We start from the raw sequence: 21,356 nt of genomic DNA on the forward strand, positions 1-21,356 counted from the left end.
GGTTGTCATCAGCAGACCGAGGTAAAAGGCCCCATTCCGGTGTCAGCAGACAGAGCACCAAGGCCATGTTACTTTGCCTCTTAGAGTCTCAGTTTCCTCATCTACGAGTATAAAATCGGCTTAAAGATACATTTGCCCTGTCCACCTCATAGGGTTGCTGTAAAGACCCATTGATATACTTAATTCAAAGGTGGTTCCAAAAACATATGCATATGCACAGGTGGGTATGCACACATGTGAATACACAACGGAGGAGAAAGACTAGAAAGACCTGACAAATGCACAAAGCTGCCAATGCTATTACAATTTCACTGATTGATTAAGACAGAATCTTACTCTGTCGCCCTGGGTAGAGTGCTATGACATCATAGCTCACAGCAACTTCGATCTCTTAGGCTTGAGCAATCAATCCTCTTGTCTCGGCCTCCCAAGTAGTTGGGAGTATAGGCGTGCCCCACCATGCCCAGCTTGCCACTATAATTTAAAGAGAACCAACTATGTGCCAGGTACCATCTGGGTATTTTGCATACATTATCCCAATTCTTGTGGTAGTCCCAAAAGGTAAATATTTTACCACATTGCAGGTAAGGAAACAGCCTCAGAGCAGGTAGCTGGTAGATGAGGAAACCTGCCTGAACCCAGACATCCAGAGATTTAAATGGGATTCAGACTCCATGCTCTTTGGAGTCCAGACCATTTCCAATCTATAGTTTTCTCTGTGTGAAGAAACAATTTTTATTTTTTTCTTTATTTTTTTAGTATTCTCTAAATCATACACAATAAAATTGATGCTATTATTGTTTAAATCGAGCTTTATTTTGTAATAAAATACAAGATTTTTAAATAAAATCTTGCTCTAATACACACTGGAATTTAAAATCTGACTAGAGTTTTTAAAATTGTATCTAGATTTCACTATATTGAAAGTAAACATTCACTGATAAAAAACATTTAAGGAACATTGGTGCCCTGAAGATATTAATTTTATAATCATAAAAACCAACACATTCTATTTTTATTTTCATCTTTTTAGAAGGAAATATTTTGTAAAAACAACGAAGAGATGCACTGAGCACTGGCGCCTGGGGCCGGCGGCTCGCCCCACTGCACCGCTGCAGCAAGAGGCTTGGCCTCTCTGAGGACTGGTTTCCTTACACTCGAGATGAGGTAAGAGGAGGGCCCTGGCCGCCTTAATCACAAGGCCACCGTGAGGATCAAATAATAAATCAGATGTGAAAGCACCGCTGACTTATTCATTCAACAGTTCTGTATTTACTGGGCACCTCCTGACTACCCACGGCCAGATGGTTAGAATACAAGAGACCTGGCCTCTGCCCTGATGGCATCTGAATCTGCTGACATGTGAAACAATTTTAACACAGTAGGACAAGTGCTGGGGCAGGTGCTGAGGAGCAGGAATGGGATGGGCGGGGCCGGGTTTGGAGAGAGTGACCCAGACTGAGGGTGGGTGAGGGCTGAGACCTGCAGGGGTGGGTGGCAGGACCGGTGAGGGCCACTGCCAAATGAGTCAGATGACAAGCAGCCTCATCATCATCAGTAACAATAAAAGTTTCTATTCCTAGGCACATAATTATCTTGTTTTCTCCATTAAAATGGGGATGCACATTTTTGATTCCTAGCAAAATCTGTCAACAAGAAGTAATTGTATTAGAAGCTTATTAAGTATTAAAGATACAGATCCAAGGATCAACCTGGGCCCTGCATGGGGAGAGGTCCAGAGCACTCACAGAGAGGAAGGCTGAGGAGCCCAGCCTAGGACCGCAACAGCAACAGATATTCCTGATAGGCAATTCCTCCACGAAGCTGCCTCAGAGTGACTTCAAGGCCCATATTCTGAAAGTACTATGTCATTTCTAAGTAAACTCTTATGAGTCACACTGACCCCAAGTCACCAGATCTATACTCCAAATTTTGACAGAGCCTAGAGAGAACTTGCCAGCTCTCACATCGGTGTGTGATACCAGAGATGATCACCCTTCCTCACTAAGAACACAGCTTTGCCAGCTAACTCCAACTCGGCTCTGCAGACTTAGCTCGCCCTCCTCTCTCAGCCACTTCAGAGTTCTTTTCAGGGTCTTCCCAACCTTCTCAAGAGCTTTCTTGAGAACAAATAGTGGTGAGAGCAAGCTGAGGGGTGCAGCTGCTGACTCACCTGCCCTCAGGGTCCTCAGCTAGCTGAGAAAAAGAACCGGAAAATGAGGAACCCAAAGGAAGTGTGATAGGCACTCTTAAGCAAATGGCTGAGAGTCAGAAATGTGAGACAAAGGAGGAGACGATGACAGTGGGCTGGGGAGACTGAGCCCAGAACATTCACATCTTCGAAGCAGTAACCGTAGGAGTTACAGCACACACACGGCACTTAACCTACGCCAGGCAACACCCCAAAAATCTAACACACACCACACTTTACAAATACAAACTTATCCAATCTTCACAGCTCTGTGAGATAAGTAGAATTATATCTAGATCTTACAGATGAAGAAACTGAGGTACAAAAGAGATGAAGGGATCTGCCCATAATCACATAGTAAGTGGCAGAGCTGGGATTTAAATCCAGACAGCCTGTTCATAACTCAAGCTTTTCTTTTTTTTTTTTAGAGACAGAGTCTCACTTTGTCACCCTCAGTAGAGTGCTGTGTTATCACAGCTCACAGCAACCTCCAGCTCTTGGGCTTAGGCGATTCTCTTGCCTCAGCCTCCCGAGTAGCTGGGACTACAGGCACCTGCCACAACGCCCGGCTATTTTTTTGTTGCAGTTTGGCAGGGGCTGGGTTTGAACCCACCATCCTCAGTATATGGGGCAGGCGCGCTACTCACTGAGCCACAGGCGCCAGCCTCATAACTCAAGCTTTAATCCACTGCACTAAATTTAAACATTAATGACGAAGGGCAGAAGGGGGCAACCAGTAAAGGTTAACCAGACCCCAACCAGAATGCTTTAGTTCCTAAATCTGAGCACACAGCTTCCCTGCTGATGTGCTCTGAATGAGCTATCAACTCCCTCACCAGACCTCCCATCCCTGGGCTCACTGTTACTCAAGTGGGCAGAACTGTATCATTTCTGGTGTGTGCTACAATGTCAGAAGGCTGGACAGCACTGCTCTATACCATGTAAATACAAAGGCATTATTACCACATTGTACATATTCTATTCATCTACAATCTAGTTTGTCAGATAATTATTCTTGCTCTGAGATGGCTTTGTATTTTGTGTTTTATCATAATATGAAAGATGAGCTACAGGCTGGGTGTGGTGATCCTAGCACGTTAGGAGGCTGAGGCGGACAGATTGCTTCAGCTTGAGTTTGAGACCAGCCTAAGCAACAGTAAGACCCTGTTTCTACTAAAAATAGTAAAACTAGCCAGGTGTGTGGCTAGCCAGGTGCCTGTAATCCCAGCTACTTGGGAGGCTGAGGCAAGGGGATTGCTCAAGCCCAAAAGTTTGAGGTGACTGTGAGCTATGACACCATGGCACCTTACCCAGGGTTGACAGAGTGAGACTGTCTAAAAAAAAAAATGAGCTAGAAACCAAAGTCCAGTCCATTATTTCATGGCAGGCCTGGAATCAGGAACATGGCTACATTCTTCTGCTGGACCTACTGGTTGATTTGGTTTCTGATGGAGGGTCAAGGAAAGGCTACCCTCAAACAGCAGCCGGTCTCACTATGTGGCTGAGGCTAGAATGTAGTGGCTATTCACAGGCATCATCACACCCACTGCAGCCTTGAGGAATCCTGCTGCAGCTTCCTGAGCAGCTGGGACTATAGGCACATGCCACCATGCCTGGCGTGAGTCAAATTTAACAGATGCTAGATGAAAGGAGTCCCCTGTAAAATCAGCTCAGTCACAGAGCTGTCTGTCTGTGAGACTGAAGCAGCCTTTCCCAGTGAGGCTGGGCAGTGTCTTGCAGATGGCTCGCTCAGCTGTGGTGAAACTAGCAGGCGAGGCCAGCGAGGTGCCAGCAGGAGATCCACAAAGGCCTTAAATGGGGCTGGGGAAGTGAGAGTCCCAGAGGCAAAAGGTCTCAATTCGGGCTCATCTTCCTCTGTTCTGATTCTAGGATTGAGAGCAGACTTTAGAGCTGCCCTTGCATCTCTTGGTGGAAGGATTAACAAGAGGAAGGATGTGGAAGGAAAAAGGCAACGTGCTGAAGATACAGAGAGCAGAGTACAGGACTGGATCTGCGTGAGGAGTGGCAGGTACAAAACCGAGAAAGTCAGGCTGTGGTCAGGGCCCCCCAGCTTACTGACACAGCCTCAACACCAACGGTCAGTCACTCGTTCATGATAAATGAAACTAGTGGCTGGTTCAGCTTACGATTTAACCAAACCCACAGGTGCTCCTCTCTGAGACAGCGCTGTACTGTGGCACACAGCAGAAGTGCCTATGAGCACTTCCATTTTGTCACACAGAATATTAAAAAGACGTGTAATCAAGGGTTGAAAGGCAATAAAATTAATAATTTTTGCTGCTTCATCAAGAACAATCTGAAGCAAAAGTGGCATTTTAAAGAAACTATGGGTGCCCAGCAGTGAAGAACACATGACTACTAGCACACTCAGGGCCGCTGCCTGGACCGAGGCACCAGCAAACAAATACCATCTTAATACTATTACAAAAATTGTGTTGACTGTGCAGATACTCTGAAAGAGTTTCGGGGAGCTTGAAGGTCTGCAGAGCACACTGTGAACAACTGTTCTAGGTGATGAGGAGGGGCTGGGTACAACCAGAGCTGTGCCTTGTGGCTACTGAACTGGCTATGATGTGCAGAACAAACTGGAGGCTGGGACAGCCTGGGGCAAGGCAAGGAGGACCTTCAAATAAGGCAGGAACAGCGGAGATAGCAAGGAAAAGAAAGAGGCATGGTGTGTTACAGAGTGGTCTTATCCTGCCAGCTGACTGCAGAAGGTGGGGAAGCAAGACCACTGCTCTCCTTGAAGGGAGGAGCGTGTGTAACTTTTCTCTAGCTCCACTGCCTAGTATGGAGCCAGGCACAGAGGGGGCCTCAATATACACTCACCAATACACATTTATTGACTAAAATGAGGTAGCCATAAGATCTGCAGTAGCACTGACGTAGTGTCATTTAGGAAGTGGAGCTGCCTGGCGAGCAGGGAAGACAGCGGTGAGATGGGGGAGCTTTAGATGCAGAAGGCCCAACAGCACGAAACTATGAAAAAACACAGATCAGGGTAGAACCATTTTCACCCAGCCCTCATCTGATCCAAATCTACAAATGAGGTATTATTCATAATCTGTCAGACATGACAAAACCTCAGCCTAGAATGTATCACAGAACACTTGAAAATGTGAATATCGTGTATGTCGTATGTTAAAAAAAAAAACTCGAAAAGATACATTCTGAATTATTAACATTGGTTACTTGAGGAGAATGAGGTTGGGTAGATGCAAGAATTTCACTTTTTATACTTCCATTGTATTTTATTTTGTTATGTTTCCATTGTATGTTTGTTTCTGTATTTTATTATGATGTGGCTTTTTTGCTTTTGCAATTAAAAGTATTAGATAAATAAGGCTGGGCGCATTGGCACATGCCTGTAATCCTAGCACTCTGGGGGGCCAAGGTGGGTGGATTGCTTGAGCTCAGGAGTTTGAGACCAGCCTGAGCAAGAGTGAGACCCTGTCTCTAGAAAAATAGCTGGGCATTGTGGTGGACACCTGTAGCCCCAGCTACTTGGGAGGCTGAGGCAAGAGGATTATTTGAGCCCAAGAGTTTGAGGTTGTTGTGAGCTATGATGCTACAGCACTCTACTCAGAGTGACAAAGTAAGACTCTGCCTCAAAAAGAAAAAAGTATGAGATAAAAAAATACGTTTTACTTATTGCATGGAAGAAGTTACTTACTTACTGGAAGAAATGTATTCTTCCTTACTAAGTAACTGTCTCAGGCATGACAAGCCTAGCTGCCCAACTGAATACTGGAAACCACAATCTGCTTAGATAACTTCTGACCCAGCCCTTCCTCCAGACATATCAGATCATTTCAATTTGAAGTAATCTAAGGGGATAAATAAAATGTACAGTCAGCCTTACCAGCTGGTAAGTGAGCCTCTGTAAACTTGGAATTCCAAATGAAATATTGCTCTTGTCAAGAGGCTGGTATCTTTTAGCTACAGCAAGTGTCTCAATGGCCTCTCTATGTAGCCAGTGTTCTTCAGTTCTCCATTGGCCTCTGGCATGAGAACCTTTAAAAAGCAGAAATAGAAAGGATATCAAAATGCCGACTTTAGTTCGGAGAGTCCTGGAGGGTGGTGCACCTAGAGAGGTACGGGAGCTCCCTGCCCCTTCCCTTACACCTCACCCTGCACTGTGTGTCTCTTCATCCTCTCCTTTGTAATATCCTTTATAATAAACCGGTAAGCACACTGGCTAAAAGCATTTCATGCATGCCTCTTCCACTGTGAATACTCTGAATGTATTATCCCAGAGGTAACATGAGAATTCAACAGAAAAGCAAAAGAAACACCAAAAACTAGGAAGGAGGAAGAAAACAGGCAGCCTGTTTGACTAGGACCAGCAGGAACTGGGAGTGACTCCCCAGAAGGGGAGAGGGTGAGTCTTTCTGCAGTCCACGTTTCCACTGAGGAATCATTCAGTATAGGTCATAGGAAAGCACCTTGACTCTCTTAAGGCCTGAATTTAACTTAGGGACTGGCCAGCAGACTACGAGAAGAAACTGCTCCAGGAAGGGAACTTGCCCTGGGTACCATGCCCTTTCTGAAACCCACGTGGTTACAGCAAGATGCCATTTACAATCCTAGCTTTTATTTTATTCTTTTAATTTTATCTTACTTTGTTATTCTTTTAGAGATAGGGTCTCATTATGTTGCCCTGGCTGGAGTACAGTGGTACAGTCATAGCTCACTGCAACCTTAAACTCCTTGTCTCAAGCAATCTTCCTGCCTCAGCAACCCAAGTAACTGGGACAAGTGCACACCACAATGCCCAGCTAATTTTTTTGTTTTCTGTAGTGCTTGGTCTTGCTATGTTGTATAATCTGGCCTTGAAATCTTGGCTTCAAGCAATCCTCATGCCTCAGCCTCCCAAGTGCTGGGATTATAGCCGCCATGCCTCGCCATAATCTTAGCTTCCAACAGACCATGCATTGTCCTGAGACTCAGCTGTGCCAGCCTTAGGGAAACTTGTCTGTTGTTTGTAGAACTGGGGCATGAGTGAGGGTAGGCTCCCAAAGTCAGGACTGAAAAATGACAATGACATATACCGTGGTTTCCAATAGTGGGAAGCAGGTGTTGGCACTGGGAATTAAGTGGGATGTGAGTTCCTCTGGAGGCTTAGTCTTTAGCAGGGTAGGGGCTCCTATGGCCTGGTGCTGAGTTGTGGGCTTAATGGGTCAGCTGGGTTGGCTATGACAGGCCGGGGAGAAAGCCCAACTGGAATTGGGATTTGAGAAGGACACATGTCCTCTACCCGCTGCCCAAAGCTGTGGTCAAAGAGGCTATTCCTAGCCATGCGGGACCTACATGTGCTGGCTGCCACCCCTGACCTGAACATTCTGCCAGGGGCCTTCAGGTTGCACTGCCCCCACTGCACACCGGTGTGTGCATTCACCACCAGGCGCCTAAGCATGAGCCCGCCTGGTTTGGCTCTACCCAGCTTCACTCCCCCTAAGACAGTGTAAGGTCCAGGATCTTGGTGATCCTGAGACAAAATCCACCACCTGGGACAGCACTCTTCCAGTGGGACAGAGGTTGGGCCTTTAACATCCTACTTCCCCCACCTCAGATGGCTCCTACCTACAAGTGCCACCTGCTGGCCTGAGGTTGGCCTGCACAGCCTAACACAACCATTGCCTTAGGGACCTAGTAAAGCTTCTCACAAGTGCATAACTCTTGGGACCTAGTAAAGCTTCTCACCAGAGGTACCACCATCATCCATGCCACACCACTGGCCAGGGCTCAAGTACTCAGTCACCCACCAGGTCTACCAGTACCACATCTAGCATCCAAGAAAGCCACCCAGAGGCCCAAGAATCAGCGTGCCTAGAACCACGTGGAATCAGCAATCGGCATATGCCACTCCAGGGATAGACATGCTTAGCCCATCACTGCTACCTTTGAAGCTTGAAGATGGGCCTATCTGGCATTCCAGTCCCCAGCACAGCTTCATCGCAGGCTCCACTAATAACTGCAACATAATACACCTGGAAAGCTACAGCTATCACCAGTGTTGTTTATATCCAAAGACATCACACAGCAGGGACTTCACTACTGCTTGCATCCAAAAACAAAGCCAAAGGGCCCTACCTAGCCAACATGATAAGACATGTTTTGAGAAAAAACTACCCCACCACAAAAGTAAATTAAAAAATATAAAGAAGCACTGTTATGCACAGATGTCAACATAAAGACACAGGAAAAATGAAAAAGCAAGGAAACAATACTCTCAAAGGAACATAAATTTTCTAGAAATAGAACTTAACTAAAAAGAAATTCTTGAAACTCCAGATAAAGAATTTAAAATATTGACTTTAAAGGAGCTCAGTGAGATGCAAGAGAAATCAGAAAACCAATATAAAAGCCTTTCTAAAATAATTCAGGATATGAACGAGAATTTTTTTTATTTATTTATTTTTTTTATTAAATCATAGCTGTGTACATTGATATGATCATGGGGCATCATTCACTAGCTTCACAGAATGAATGAGAATTTTACAAAGGAGATAGATATTAAGAAAAAAAATCAAACAAAAAATTCTGGAACTGGGCCGTGCCTGTGGCTCAGTGAGTAGGGTGCCGCCCCCATATACCAAGGGTGACAAGTTCAAACCTGGCCCCGGCCAAACTGCAACAAAAAATAGCTGGGTGTTGTGGCGGGCACCTGTAGTCCCAGCTACTGAAGAGAATCGCCTAAGCCCAAGAGCTAGACGTTGCTGTGAGCTGTGATGCCATGGCACCCTACCGAGGACAACAAAGTGAGACTGTCTCTAATAAATAAATAAATAAATAAAATTCTGGTACTGAAGAATTCATTGAAGAAAATATAAAATACATTCAAAATTTTCAAGAATACAGTAGTCCAAGCAGAAGAAAAAAATTCAAAACTTGAAGATAGGGTTCCTTTCAGCCAGAGACGCCATCTCCCAGTAATTCACCAAAATGACAAACACAAAGGGAAAGAGGAGAGGCCCCCATACATGTTCTCTAGGCCTTTTTGAAAACATGGAGTTGTTCCTTTGGCCACATATATGCGAATCTACAAGAAAGGTGATGTTGTAGACATCAAGGGAATGGGTACTGTTCAAAGAGGCATGCCACAAATGTTATCCTGGCAAAACTGTGTGACCCAGCATGCTGTTGGCATTGTTATAAACAAACAAGTTAAGGGCAAGATTCTTGCCAAGAGGATTAATGTTCATATTGAGCATATTAAGTACTCCAGGAGCGGAGATAGCTTCCTGAAACGTGTGAAGGAAAATGATCAGAAAAAGAAAGAAGTCAACTGGGTTCAACTGAAGTGCCAGCCTGCTCCACCCCAAGAAGCCCACTTTGTGAGAACTAATGGAAAGGAGCCTGAGCTCCTGGAAACCATTCCCTATGAATTCATGGCATAATAAGCATATAACATAGCACACAGGAGTACCAGTGGACCCATGTTTTTAGGTGCTAGAACCTATTTATTCCCCATGAGCTCATGGCATAATAGGTGTACAGCACAGCACACAGGATAACCAATAGACCCCATGTAACAATGATACAAGGTGCTGGAACCTGTTTCCCATGAATTCAAAAGTCAATCAATGCTTTGTCACATTCAATGGCAAGGTGCCTCCCTGAGCTGCTGGAACCTCTTCCCTATGAATTCGTGGCATGGTAGATAAAAATAATAGCCTTCTGCTACTGTAAAAATGTTTCTTGTTCATTCACTAAAAGTGTGATTTTTCTTCCCCAAAGAAGTATTTATTTTTTAAAATTGTTTTATTGGCTTTTGTCCTACACAAATTTATTCTCTTCCCTTTATTTTATTTTTGCAGTTTTTGGCTGGGGCTGGGTTTGAACCCGCCACCTCCCTGGCATATGGTGCCGGCGCCCTACTCCTTTGAGCCACAGGCACCGCCCTTCCCCAAAGAAGTATTAAAGCAAATTTTAAATGTGTCCTAAAAAATAAATAAATAAAAAACTTGAAGATAGGGCTTTTGAAATAATCTAGCCAGACAAAATTAAGAAAAATAAAATAAAATAAGAGCCAGGTGTGGTGGCTCATGCCTATAATCCTAGCACTTTGGGAGACTGAGGCAGCTGGATTGCTTGAGCTCAGGACTTCTAGACCAGCCTGAGCAAGAGCAAGGCCCCAACTCTAAAAAATAGCTGGGCGTTGTGGTGGACACCTGTAGTCCCAGCTACTCAGGAGGTTGAAGCAAGAGATTGCCCCAGAAGTTTAAGGTTGCTGTGAGCTATGAAGCCATGGCACTCTACCCAGGGCAACAGAATGAGACTGTCTCAAAAATGAAAGAAAGACAAGGAAGGAAGGACGGGAGGAAGGGAGGGAGGGAAAGAGGAAGGGATGGATGGATAGAGGGAGGAAGGGAGGGAGGGAAAAGAGTAAAAAAGAACAAACAAATGTCTTGAGATGTTGGGGACGATATAAAGTGAATGAATTTACTAATTGCTGTGTCCCTAAGGACAAGGAGAAATCAAAAAGTTTAGAGAACCTCTTTAACAAAATAATAGATGCCTCCAGCGCTCAGCCACATACACTGAGGCTGGTGAGTTCAAACCTGGCCTTGGCCAGTTAAACAAAGACATCTACAACAAAAAAATAGCCAGGTGTTGTGGTGGGTGCCTGTAGTCCCAGCTACTTGGGAGGCTGAGGCAAGACAATCCCTTAAGCCCTAAAGTTAGAGGTTACTGTGAGCTGTGATGCCACAGCACTCTACTGAGGGTGACATAATGAGACTCTGTCTAAAAAAAAAAAAGAAAGAAAAAAAGATTAACTTTTATAAATGAAAAAGAGAACTAAAGTTTTTCCCAGACAAGCAAATGTTGAGGGAATCTGTAACTACTAGACTGGCTTTAGAAGAAACTCGCAAAGAAGTCCTAAATGTGAAAGCAAAAGGATGACATTTACCATCATGAAAACAAAGTATTATATAAAACTCACTAATAAAGCAATCACACAAAGGAGGAAGAGAAAGGATTCACACTACACTACTACAGAATTCCAGCAAACCAAATTGCAAACAATAGAGAAAAAGAAAGAATTTACAAAACAATTAACAATATAATAGGAGCAAAACCTCACATATCAATATTAATCTCGAATGTAAATGGATTAAATGCTTCAGTTAAAAGACAGGTAGGCTAAATGAAGAAAAAAACATGATCCAATTAATATCTGCTTACAAGAAACTCATCTTACCTGTATAGACACATACAGACTGAAAGTAACATGGTGGATGGAAAAAGATACTTCATGCAAACCGGAAGGAAAAGCAAGCAGGAACAGCTACACTTATATGGGATAAAACGGACTTTAAGTCAATAATAGTATAAAAGATGAAGAAGGCCATTAAAGGGATCATTTCAACAAGAGGATATAATAATTCTAAATATATACCCAACACAGGAGCACCTATATTCAAAAAACAAATATTACTGGATCTATAGAGCTAAACAGCAATACAATAACAATGAAGGAATTCAACACCCCACTCACAGCATTAAGACACATCATCTAGACAGAGAATAAAGAAAGAAACACAGAACTTAAACTGGACATGAGACCAAATGGACCTTATAGATATTTTCAGAATATTCTACCCAATAACTGCAGAATATATATTCTTTTCATGAGCATAGGAAACATTCTCCAAAACCAACCACGTTAGGTCACAATCAAGTTAAATATATTTTTAAAAATCTAAATCATATTAAATACCTTCTCAGACCACAGTGGAATAAAAACTAGAAATCAATACCAAGAGGAACTATGGAAACGATATAAATACTTGGAAATTAAACAACATGTTCCTGAATAACCACTGGATCAATGAAGAATTTAAGATGGAGATTAAAAAATTTTTTGAAACAAATAAAAATGACAACACAAGTAAAACCTGTGGGAAGTGCTAAGAGGGAAGTTTATAGCATTAAATGCGTACATAAAAGAGTAGAAAGATCACAAATGATCAATCTAATGACACACCTTGAATTAGAAAAGCAAGAACAAACCAAATCCATACTTAGCAGAAGAAAAGAAACAACAAAGATCAGAGCAGAACTAAATTGAAATAGAGACTAAAAAAAATTACAACAGATCAATGAAAAATGTTGGTTCCTCAAAAAGATAAACAAAATTGATAAACCACTAGCTAGATTAACTAAGGAGAAAAGAGGACTCAAATATAATCAGAAATAAAAAGGGAGGCATTACAATTGATACTACAAAAAGATAAAGCTCATTCAAGACTACTGTGAACAACTATGTGCTCACTAATTAGAAAACCTAGAGGGAAAAGAGTAAATTTCAGGAAACATACAACTTCTCAAGATTGAACCAGGAAGAAATAGAAAACCTGAATAAACTAATAATGAGTAGCAAGACTGAATTAGTAATAAAAAAAACTCCCAACAAAGAAAAGCTAAATTCACGGATTCATAGCCAAATTTCACCAAATGTACAAAGAAGAACTAATACCAAATCCTCCTGAAACTACTCCAAAAATCAAGGAGAGATTCTTCCCAACTCATCTTACAAGGCTAGTACCAACCTGAAACCAAACCAGACGAGGACACAACACAAAAAGAAAAGTATAGGCCAATATCCTTGCTGAACATAGTTGCAAAATTCCTCAACAAAATACTAGCAAAGTGAATCCATCAGCACATCAAAAAGATAAAGGGCTGGGCGAGGTGGCCCACGCCCTGTAATCCCAGCCCTCTGGGAGGCCAGGGCAGGCAGATTGCCTGAGCTCAGGAGTTCAAGAACAGCCTGAGCTAGAGAAGAGGCGTCATCTCTAAAAACAGGTGTTGTGGTGCATGCCTGTAGTTCCAGCTACTCAGGGGGCTGAGGCGTGCACGTGAGCCCAAGAATCTGAAGTTGCTGTGAGCTATGATGCCCTACTGAGAGCAACAAAGTGAGACTCTGTCTCAAAAAGAAAACAAACAAACAAACAAACAAAAAAAACACACACAAAAAAACCATGATCAAGTGGGTTTTATAGCTCGGATGCAAGGATGGCTCCACATATATAAATCAATAAATGTGATACATAATGAATCAAGGACAAACACAGTATTATCATCTCAAAAACAAGCATTTGATAAAATCCAAAATCCTTTCATGATAAAAAGCCTTCCACAAACTAGGGATAGAAGGAACATAACAGGGATGCAAGGCTGGTTTAACATACTTAAGTCTATAAACGTTATCCACCATATTAACAGAGGCAAAAATAAAGATCACATGATCCTCTCAATAGATGCAGAAAAAGCATTTGATAAAATCCAGCATCCTTTTCTAATTAGAACACTGAAGAGTATAGGCATAGGTGGCACATTTCTAAAACTGATTGAAGCTATCTATGACAAACCCACAGCCAATATTTTACTGAATGGAGTAAAACTGAAAGCTTTTCCTCTTAGAACTGGAACCAGACAAGGTTGTCCTCTGTCACCTTTACTATTCAACGTAGTGCTGGAAGTTCTAGCCAATACAATTAGGCAAGACAAGGAAATAAAGGGAATCCAAATGGGAGCAGAGGAGGTCAAACTCTCCCTCTTTGCTGACGACATGATCTTATACTTAGAGAACCCCAAAGACTCAACCATAAGACTCCTAGAAGTCATCAAAAAATACAGTAATGTTTCAGGATATAAAATCAATGTCCACAAGTCAGTAGCCTTTGTGTACACCAATAACAGTCAAGATGAGAAGCTAATTAAGGACACAACTCCCTTCACCATAGTTTCAAAGAAAATGAAATACCTAGGAATATACCTAACGAAGGAGGTGAAGGACCTCTATAAAGAAAACTATGAAATCCTAAGAAAGGAAATAGCAGAGGATATTAACAAATGGAAGAACATACCATGCTCATGGATGGGAAGAATCAACATTGTTAAAATGTCTATACTTCCCAAAGCAATCTACCTATTCAATGCCATTCCTATCAAAATACCAGCATCGTACTTTCAAGATTTGGAAAAAATGATTCTGCGTTTTGTATGGAACCGAAAAAAACCCCGTATAGCTAAGGCAGTTCTCTGTAACAAAAATAAAGCTGGGGGCATCAGCATACCAGATTTTCGTCTGTACTACAAAGCCATAGTGCTCAAGACAGCATGGTACTGGCACAAAAACAGAGACATAGACACTTGGAATCGAATTGAAAACCAAGAAATGAAACTAACATCTTACAACCACCTAATCTTCGATAAACCAAACAAGAACATACCCTGGGGGAAAGACTCCCTATTCAATAAATGTGTTGGGAGAACTGGATGTCTACATGTAAAAGACTGAAACTGGACCCACACCTTTCCCCACTCACAAAAATTGTTTTAAGATGGATAAAGGACTTAAATTTAAGGCATGAAACAATAAAAATCCTCCAAGAAAGCATAGGAAAAACACTGGAAGATATTGGCCTGGAGAAAGACTTCATGAAGAAGACTGCCATGGCAATTGCAACAACAAAAATAAACAAATGGGACTTCATTAAACTGAAAAGCTTCTGTACAGCTAAGGAGACAATAACCAAAGCAATAACCAAAGCAAAGAGACAACCTACACAATGGGAAAGGATATTTGCATATTTTCAATCAGACAAAAGCTTGATAACTAGGATCTATAGAGAACTCAAATTAATCCACATGAAAAAAGCCAACAATCCCTTATATCAATGGGCAAGAGACATGAATAGAACTTTCTCTAAAGACGACAAGACGAATGGCTAACAAACACATGAAAAAATGTTCATCATCTCTATATATTAGAGAAATGCAAATCAAAACTACCCTGAGATATCATCTAACCCCAGTGAGAATGGCCCACATCACAAATCTCAAAACTGCAGATGCTGGCGTGGATGTGGAGAGAAGGGAACACTTTTACACTGCTGGTGGGACTGCAAACTAGTACAACCTTTCTGGAAGGAAGTATGGAGAAACCTCAAAGCACTCAAGCTAGACCTCTCATTTGATCCTGCAATCCCATTACTGGGCATCTACCCAGAAGGAAAGAAATCCTTTTATCATAAGGACACTTGTACTAGACTGTTTATTGCAGCTCAATTTACAATCGCCAAAATGTGGAAACAGCCTAAATGCCCACCAACCCAGGAATGGATTAACAAGCTGTGGTATATGTATACCATGGAATACTATTCAGCCATTAAAAAAAATGGAGACTTTACATCCTTCATATTAGCCTGGATGGACGTGGAAGACATTATTCTTAGTAAAGCATCACAAGAATGGAGAAGCATGAATCCTATGTACTCAATTTTGATATGAGGACAATTAATGACAATTATGGTTATGGGGGGGGAACAGAAAGAGGGAAGGAGGGAGGTGGGTGGGGCCTTGGTGTGTGTCACACTTTATGGGGGCAAGACATGATTGCAAGAGGGACTTTACCTAACAATTGCAATCAGTGTAACCTGGCTTATTGTACCCTCAATGAATCCCCAATAAAAAAAAAAAAAAAAGAAGGAACATAACTCATAACAGTAAAAATATATATATGATAAAATCACCACTAACATCATCCTGAATGGGGAAAAGTTGAGTTTGCTCTAAGAACTGAAGCAAGACAAGGATGCTCACTTTCACCCTATTCAGCACAGTCCTGGAAGTCCAAGCCAGAGCAAGCAGGCAAGAGAAAGAAACAAAAGAAATCTAAATTAGAAAAGATAAAGTCAAATTATCTCTATTTGCTAATGAGATAATCACATAGATAGACAGATAAGATAGACAGACAGACGTATGCAGAAAAACCTAAAGACTCCACCGACAAAGTCTTAGGTCTGATAAATGAATTCAATAAGGTTGCAGGATACAAAATCAGTGTACAAAAACCAGTAGTGTTTCTATACATCAAAAGCAAACTGGCAGAGAAAGAAATCAAGAAGGCAATCCCATTTACAATAGCTACAAAACCAAAACAAACAAACAAAAACCCTGTGAATAAATTGAATAAATTTAACCAAGGAAATTAAAGATTTCTACAAAGAAAACTAAAAAACACCGAAGAATTTTAAATGACACAAACAAATGGAAAAACATCCTATGCTTACAGATCAGAAGAATTAATACTATTAAAATAACTACACTGCCCAAATGCAATCCCTATCAAAATTCCATCATTATTTCACAGAATTAGAACAAAAATCCTAAAATTCAACAGAACCAAAAAAAAAAAGCCCAAATAGCCATAGTAATCATGAACAAAAAGAACAAACCTGGTGGCCTCACATTACTTGACTTTAAAATGCGTTACAAGGTTACAGTAACCAAAACAGACTTTAAAATCAGACATTTGAGTATGTGAAAATGCTGACACTAAACACCAGAATATTTAACAAGGGTCTGAGTTAAATTTTTCACATAGATCAATTCCACTGTGGAATTACAGATCCAAAAGGATGTAACTAGACGTGGATGACAGAGATGGATAGCTCTGTTTGCTCTGAGGAGTCTCACGCAGAAGGTAAAAGCTGACATTTCTCTGCTGCCCACTTTTTTAGAGATGAGTGAACACTGGTTGTGTCTCCTAGTGACCAGGTCCAAGTCTCACAGTTCAGAAGTAACAGAGCCAGAAACATAAAGTAGATGCTGAGAGCAGAAGGTGGCCTGAATGGAAACAAGGTGGTGTGCCAAACGCATGATTCCTGCTAGTTTTCAATCTGATGACTTCATTTTCTGTATATTCACTGCTATTTTTAATCCCAGGGCTCTCACCAGCACAAGTCAAGTTTGCTTTGTCACCTTCTCTACAAAATAAGTTTACACTTCCCCTTTTCTCAGTGGAAAAACTCTGAAAATGAAGTTTAAATCTGAATTCTGGGCCTCTGTGCCAAAATTTCTAAGAAGGCTTTCTAATGGTAAGCTGGCTATGTTTCACCATCACCTCAAACCACATGTCCCAAACCGGACTTGCCCTCAACCCCCACTCACTGCCTCCTTCCTCCATTTTCTCTTCTTTATCAGATCATGTCATCCTGCCTGTTACCCAGCTACAGAACCTTTAAATCATTTCTAATGTCTCTTTCTCCTCCATCCTCATAAACTCTAAATGTTCACACTGCCAGGCTCTCCCTTAGCCTGGTGTATAGCGCCTGAAAAAATAACTCCTATTTGTCCTTCAAGGATTACTGAAGGTAGCCTTGTAAGTTACAGCAGCAGTCTTGACTCTGCTCTTCATCCAACATTCAGTGGAACCTGCAGTGTACAGGGCTAACATGTAGAGTAGGCTGTACACATTGATATGTGGCACTCCCACAAGGCCAAGAGCTCTGTAAAGGCAGGGACATATCTTTTTCAAGTCTGCATTACCAGCATCTAACACAGCATCTGGCACACACAAAGAAGGGAACTCCAGTGAAATTGGAATGAATTACTTCATCCACAAAATACTTCCTTAATTCCCAATAGAGACATCAGCATCTTGGATGGTCCTCCCTATTGTGCTTTTTATTCCCAAGCAAATCCTGCAGCCCAATGAAACTATTTCCAGGGCCCAAGAAAACTTGAGTGAAATTCCCTCTCCTCATTGCCCAGCATTTCCAGGGACAACCCTGAACACCCTTTGAACTTTAACTTCATTTGGTCTCATTTTGCTGCTTACAATAGGTGTTGGCAATTTTTTTTTTGAGACAGAGCCTTAAGCTGTCGCCCTGGGTAGAGTACCATGGCATCACAGCTCACAGCAACCTCCAACTCCTGGGCTCAAGCAATTCTCATGCCTCTGCCTCCCAAGTAGCTGAGACCACAGGCACCTGCCACAACGCCCGGCTGTTTCTTGGTTGCAGCCGTCATTGTTGTTTGGTGGGCCAGGGCTCGATTTGAACCTGCCAGGTCAGGTGTATGTGGCTGGCGCCTTAGCCGCTTGAGCCACAGGCTCCAAGCTGGCAAATATTTTTTGTAAAGAGTCACACAGTAAATATTTTATACTTTCTATGTCACATGGTCTTCAACACAACTACTTGGTTTTGCCTGAAAGCAGTCACAAAAAATATGTAAATGAATGACTGTGGCCATATGCCAATAAAACTTTATTTATGGATAATGAAATTTGAATTTAATATAATTTTTATGTGTCACAAAATATTAATCTTCTCTTGATTTTTTTTCCCCAAGCAGTTAAAAATGTAAGAAAACACTCTTAGTTTGCAGTTCATATGAAAACAAGTGGTAAGTCAGATATGGCCTAGGGGCCATAGTTTACCAACTCCTTAGCCCAAAAAGCTAGATCTGTGTCTGTCACTTCCCTGCTCCAAAACCTCTAATAGGTGTCCCCTGCCTCTGGAATATCTGAGCCTCTGTGCCGTCACTCAGGGCTTCTAGTCTTGCTCCCAGACCACCCCTCCTTCATTATGTCTCACCACTCCTCTACAGAAGTCTTAACATGCAGTCCAGTCAAAAGAGACTATTTCACCCATTTCCCCCTACACCGTGAGCTAGGGACAGGGCTGAGACTATGTCTGCTTTATCCTTGGGTCCCCCACACATAGCACAGGCCCTGGCATGGGACAATCACTCTATAACATTAATGAATGAGTGAAAACACCTGACCTTATGTTTCCCTTAAGCTATTTTAGTTGGGCTCTTATTTGCAGACTGAGTACAGTCTCAGTCACAGCCAGGAAGTAGAAAAAATGAAAAGAAGGAAAAGCAGCATGACCAATATGATCCAAGCAATGGAAAATAGGTTTTAAGAGTGAAGTAAAAGACATCAAGGCTGTTTAGCTGGGAGAAGTGGAGATGAGGCCTAAGTGGATTCTGGCTTTAAGTACAGAAAAGGTTCTCATGAGAAAATCTTGATCTCATTCTCCCTTTATAATCAGAAGAAACTTCTTCATTTTCATGGAAAATGGAACAAGAAGAAAAAGCTTAAGTGAAGGCCAGAGGGGTTTAAGCTGGAGAGAAAGAAGAAACAAATTAGGCATTACTTTTCCAGAGATACACTTATTGACCTTTTTGGCAAGTGAATGAGAGGCCTTGCTTAGCACTTTTGATGAACGATGGGCAAAAGGGAATAAATGCACTGCTTTGTTCCTGTTTACTGAGGAAAGAGGCAGGTTAAAATAAGTCAGGTAAGACTTTCTAACAAGCCACTGACTCTCTATTGACCCTTTTCCTATGGGTACTTTCTGTCATGACATGCTTCGCAACCCTGTAAAGGAACAATCTAGTATTTCAAAGTTTCTGATTGGAAAATGGAAAGAAAGAGAAAGCAACCATGTCAGAGTAAGGAAAATGGCCCTTAAATATACTTTCTATAAAAATAGTACTTAAGGGGCGGCGCCTGTGGCTCAGTGAGTAGGGCGCCGGCCCCATATGCCGAGGGTGGCGGGTTCAAACCCAGCCCCGGCCAAACTGCAACAAAAAATAGCCGGGCGTTGTGGTGGGTGCCTATAGTCCCAGCTGCTTGGGAGGCTGAGGCAAGAGAATCGCGTAAGCCCAAGAGTTAGAGGTTGCTGTGAGCCGTGTGACGCCACGGCACTCTACCCGAAGGCAGTACAGTGAGACTCTGTCTCTACAAAAAAAAAAAAAAAAAATAGTACTTAAGTGGGCATTAATATAATTGTTGAAATCATTACTACTAAATCTAACATTCATTGAGCATCTACCATGTGCCAGACACTGTCAGGTTTATAAGTTAGCTCAGTTCTCATAACAGCCCCACAAGGTAGGTAATATTTGTATCCCCATTTTACAGGTGAAGAAATTGAGACTCAGGAAGGTTAAATAACTTGCCCAAGTCACTTGCCTAGCAAGTGACAGAGCCAGGACTCAACCCACGCAGTAATTTTCTGGAGTATATTCGCCTAACTGCAGTCTCCCTATAATGATGGAAGGCTGGAATTTAAAACCCAGTCTTTCTGAGTCATGTTCATATTCTCAGCCACTTCCTTGTACTGCCCCGAGCAGGATGAAGGAAGTAATAGAGGTCATTAGCAAGAGATAAGGCCTCAGAGGCGAACCAAAATACTCCCCATTATGGGAAAAGAAGCTGAAATTGAGGACTCACAAGTGATGATGAGCCAACCAGGACTTGAACGCCAGCCTCTTGCCTTCAAGTGTAATGCTCTTTTCTCCATTACAGATTCTTACCACATCTGAGGGTGAGAAAACGAAGGACCAGGATATGCCAAATGGGTCGCCTCCCTGGACACACACTTTTGTAATAAACTTCCACTATCTCACATTATAATCTGTGCCTGAAACACAAGTGTCCACAGCCTCTGTAAACTGGTTCTAAGACTCTGCTAGCTAACAATGGCAATGCACTGATTTATGGTACTGCAGGAGCTGCCAAAATGTTCATGTGTTAAACCTGGTCTAATAGACCTAGACCAGGTAGCTTCCATACTGGCCAGTAGTTCACAGTTGAAGGCACCTCATTGAGGTCCCCATTCTGGGACATTCTTTGCTCCAGTCTAACCTCCATCCCGCAGTCAGAGTAACTAACCTCCATCACACAGCATCTGGAGCTGTGTGATAAGGGAAAGAGCCAAGCCTTGGAATCCAGCACTGCTAGGTTTGGAACCAAGCTATGCCACTAACTAGCTACCTGACCTTGGGGAAGCCGCTTCAATCTTTCCAAGGTCTGGTTTCTTCATATTGTAAGACTGTGCAGATTAAATAAATTAAAGTGTCTAGATACTAGCATATTGCAAGCCACAATGCAAAGGAGATATTCAGTAAATGTTGGCGTTCTCCTCCTCTCCCCACTGCCCTCTCTATATTTTGGTCACAATCCACCACTGCAGCTTGTTTTTCCTCCTCACCATCTCCCCTCCCTTACCCCAATGTGTGTACATTTGTGCATTTTCTCTCTCACACACACCCCAGTGCATTTCTGCCTCTAGACTATTTCTCAAGCTGTTCCTTCTCCCAGGAATAAACTCTCTCCAAGGCTCAGCATAAATTCTCCACCTCCAGGAATCCTCTGGTCACGTTGGGATTGATTTCTCTTCTCCCAAACTCCCACTTTGTTTACATTCCCTACTACATTTACCATAGTCAGTCTGATTTCAGTTATTTATGTACTTATCTATCTTCCCAACTACACTAGAGGGAGAAGGTTCTGGGAAGACAATTATTTATAGGAAGGCAGGAAATGTGTTGTTTT

The 21,356-nt window shown here is 42.2% G+C and overlaps 1 protein-coding gene across 10 annotated transcripts in view; it reads right to left on the reverse strand.

The window, feature by feature from the left end:
* The window catches only part of LOC128574950 (MOB kinase activator 3C), a 66,927-nt gene that overhangs the window by 30,570 nt on the left and 15,001 nt on the right, over nucleotides 1-21,356 (reverse strand). The window contains exons 2-3 of one of the 10 annotated variants that reach the window (XM_053576037.1): nucleotides 20,253-20,340; nucleotides 6,075-6,226 (exon numbers count right to left, since the gene is read on the reverse strand). The exons of 5 other annotated variants lie outside the window; for them this stretch is intronic. In XM_053576037.1, coding sequence (XP_053432012.1) covers nucleotides 6,075-6,226; nucleotides 20,253-20,322 — 222 coding nt within the window. In that variant the 5' untranslated portion in view covers nucleotides 20,323-20,340. Of the gene's footprint in view, nucleotides 1-5,041; nucleotides 5,137-6,074; nucleotides 6,227-20,252; nucleotides 20,341-21,356 lie in introns of those variants that run through there. 4 more of the 10 variants (XM_053576043.1, XM_053576038.1, XM_053576041.1 and 1 more) reach the window with 4 other exon arrangements.

The sequence above is a fragment of the Nycticebus coucang genome, chromosome 22 (assembly GCF_027406575.1).
Source record: "Nycticebus coucang isolate mNycCou1 chromosome 22, mNycCou1.pri, whole genome shotgun sequence".
Lineage (NCBI taxonomy): Eukaryota > Metazoa > Chordata > Mammalia > Primates > Lorisidae > Nycticebus > Nycticebus coucang.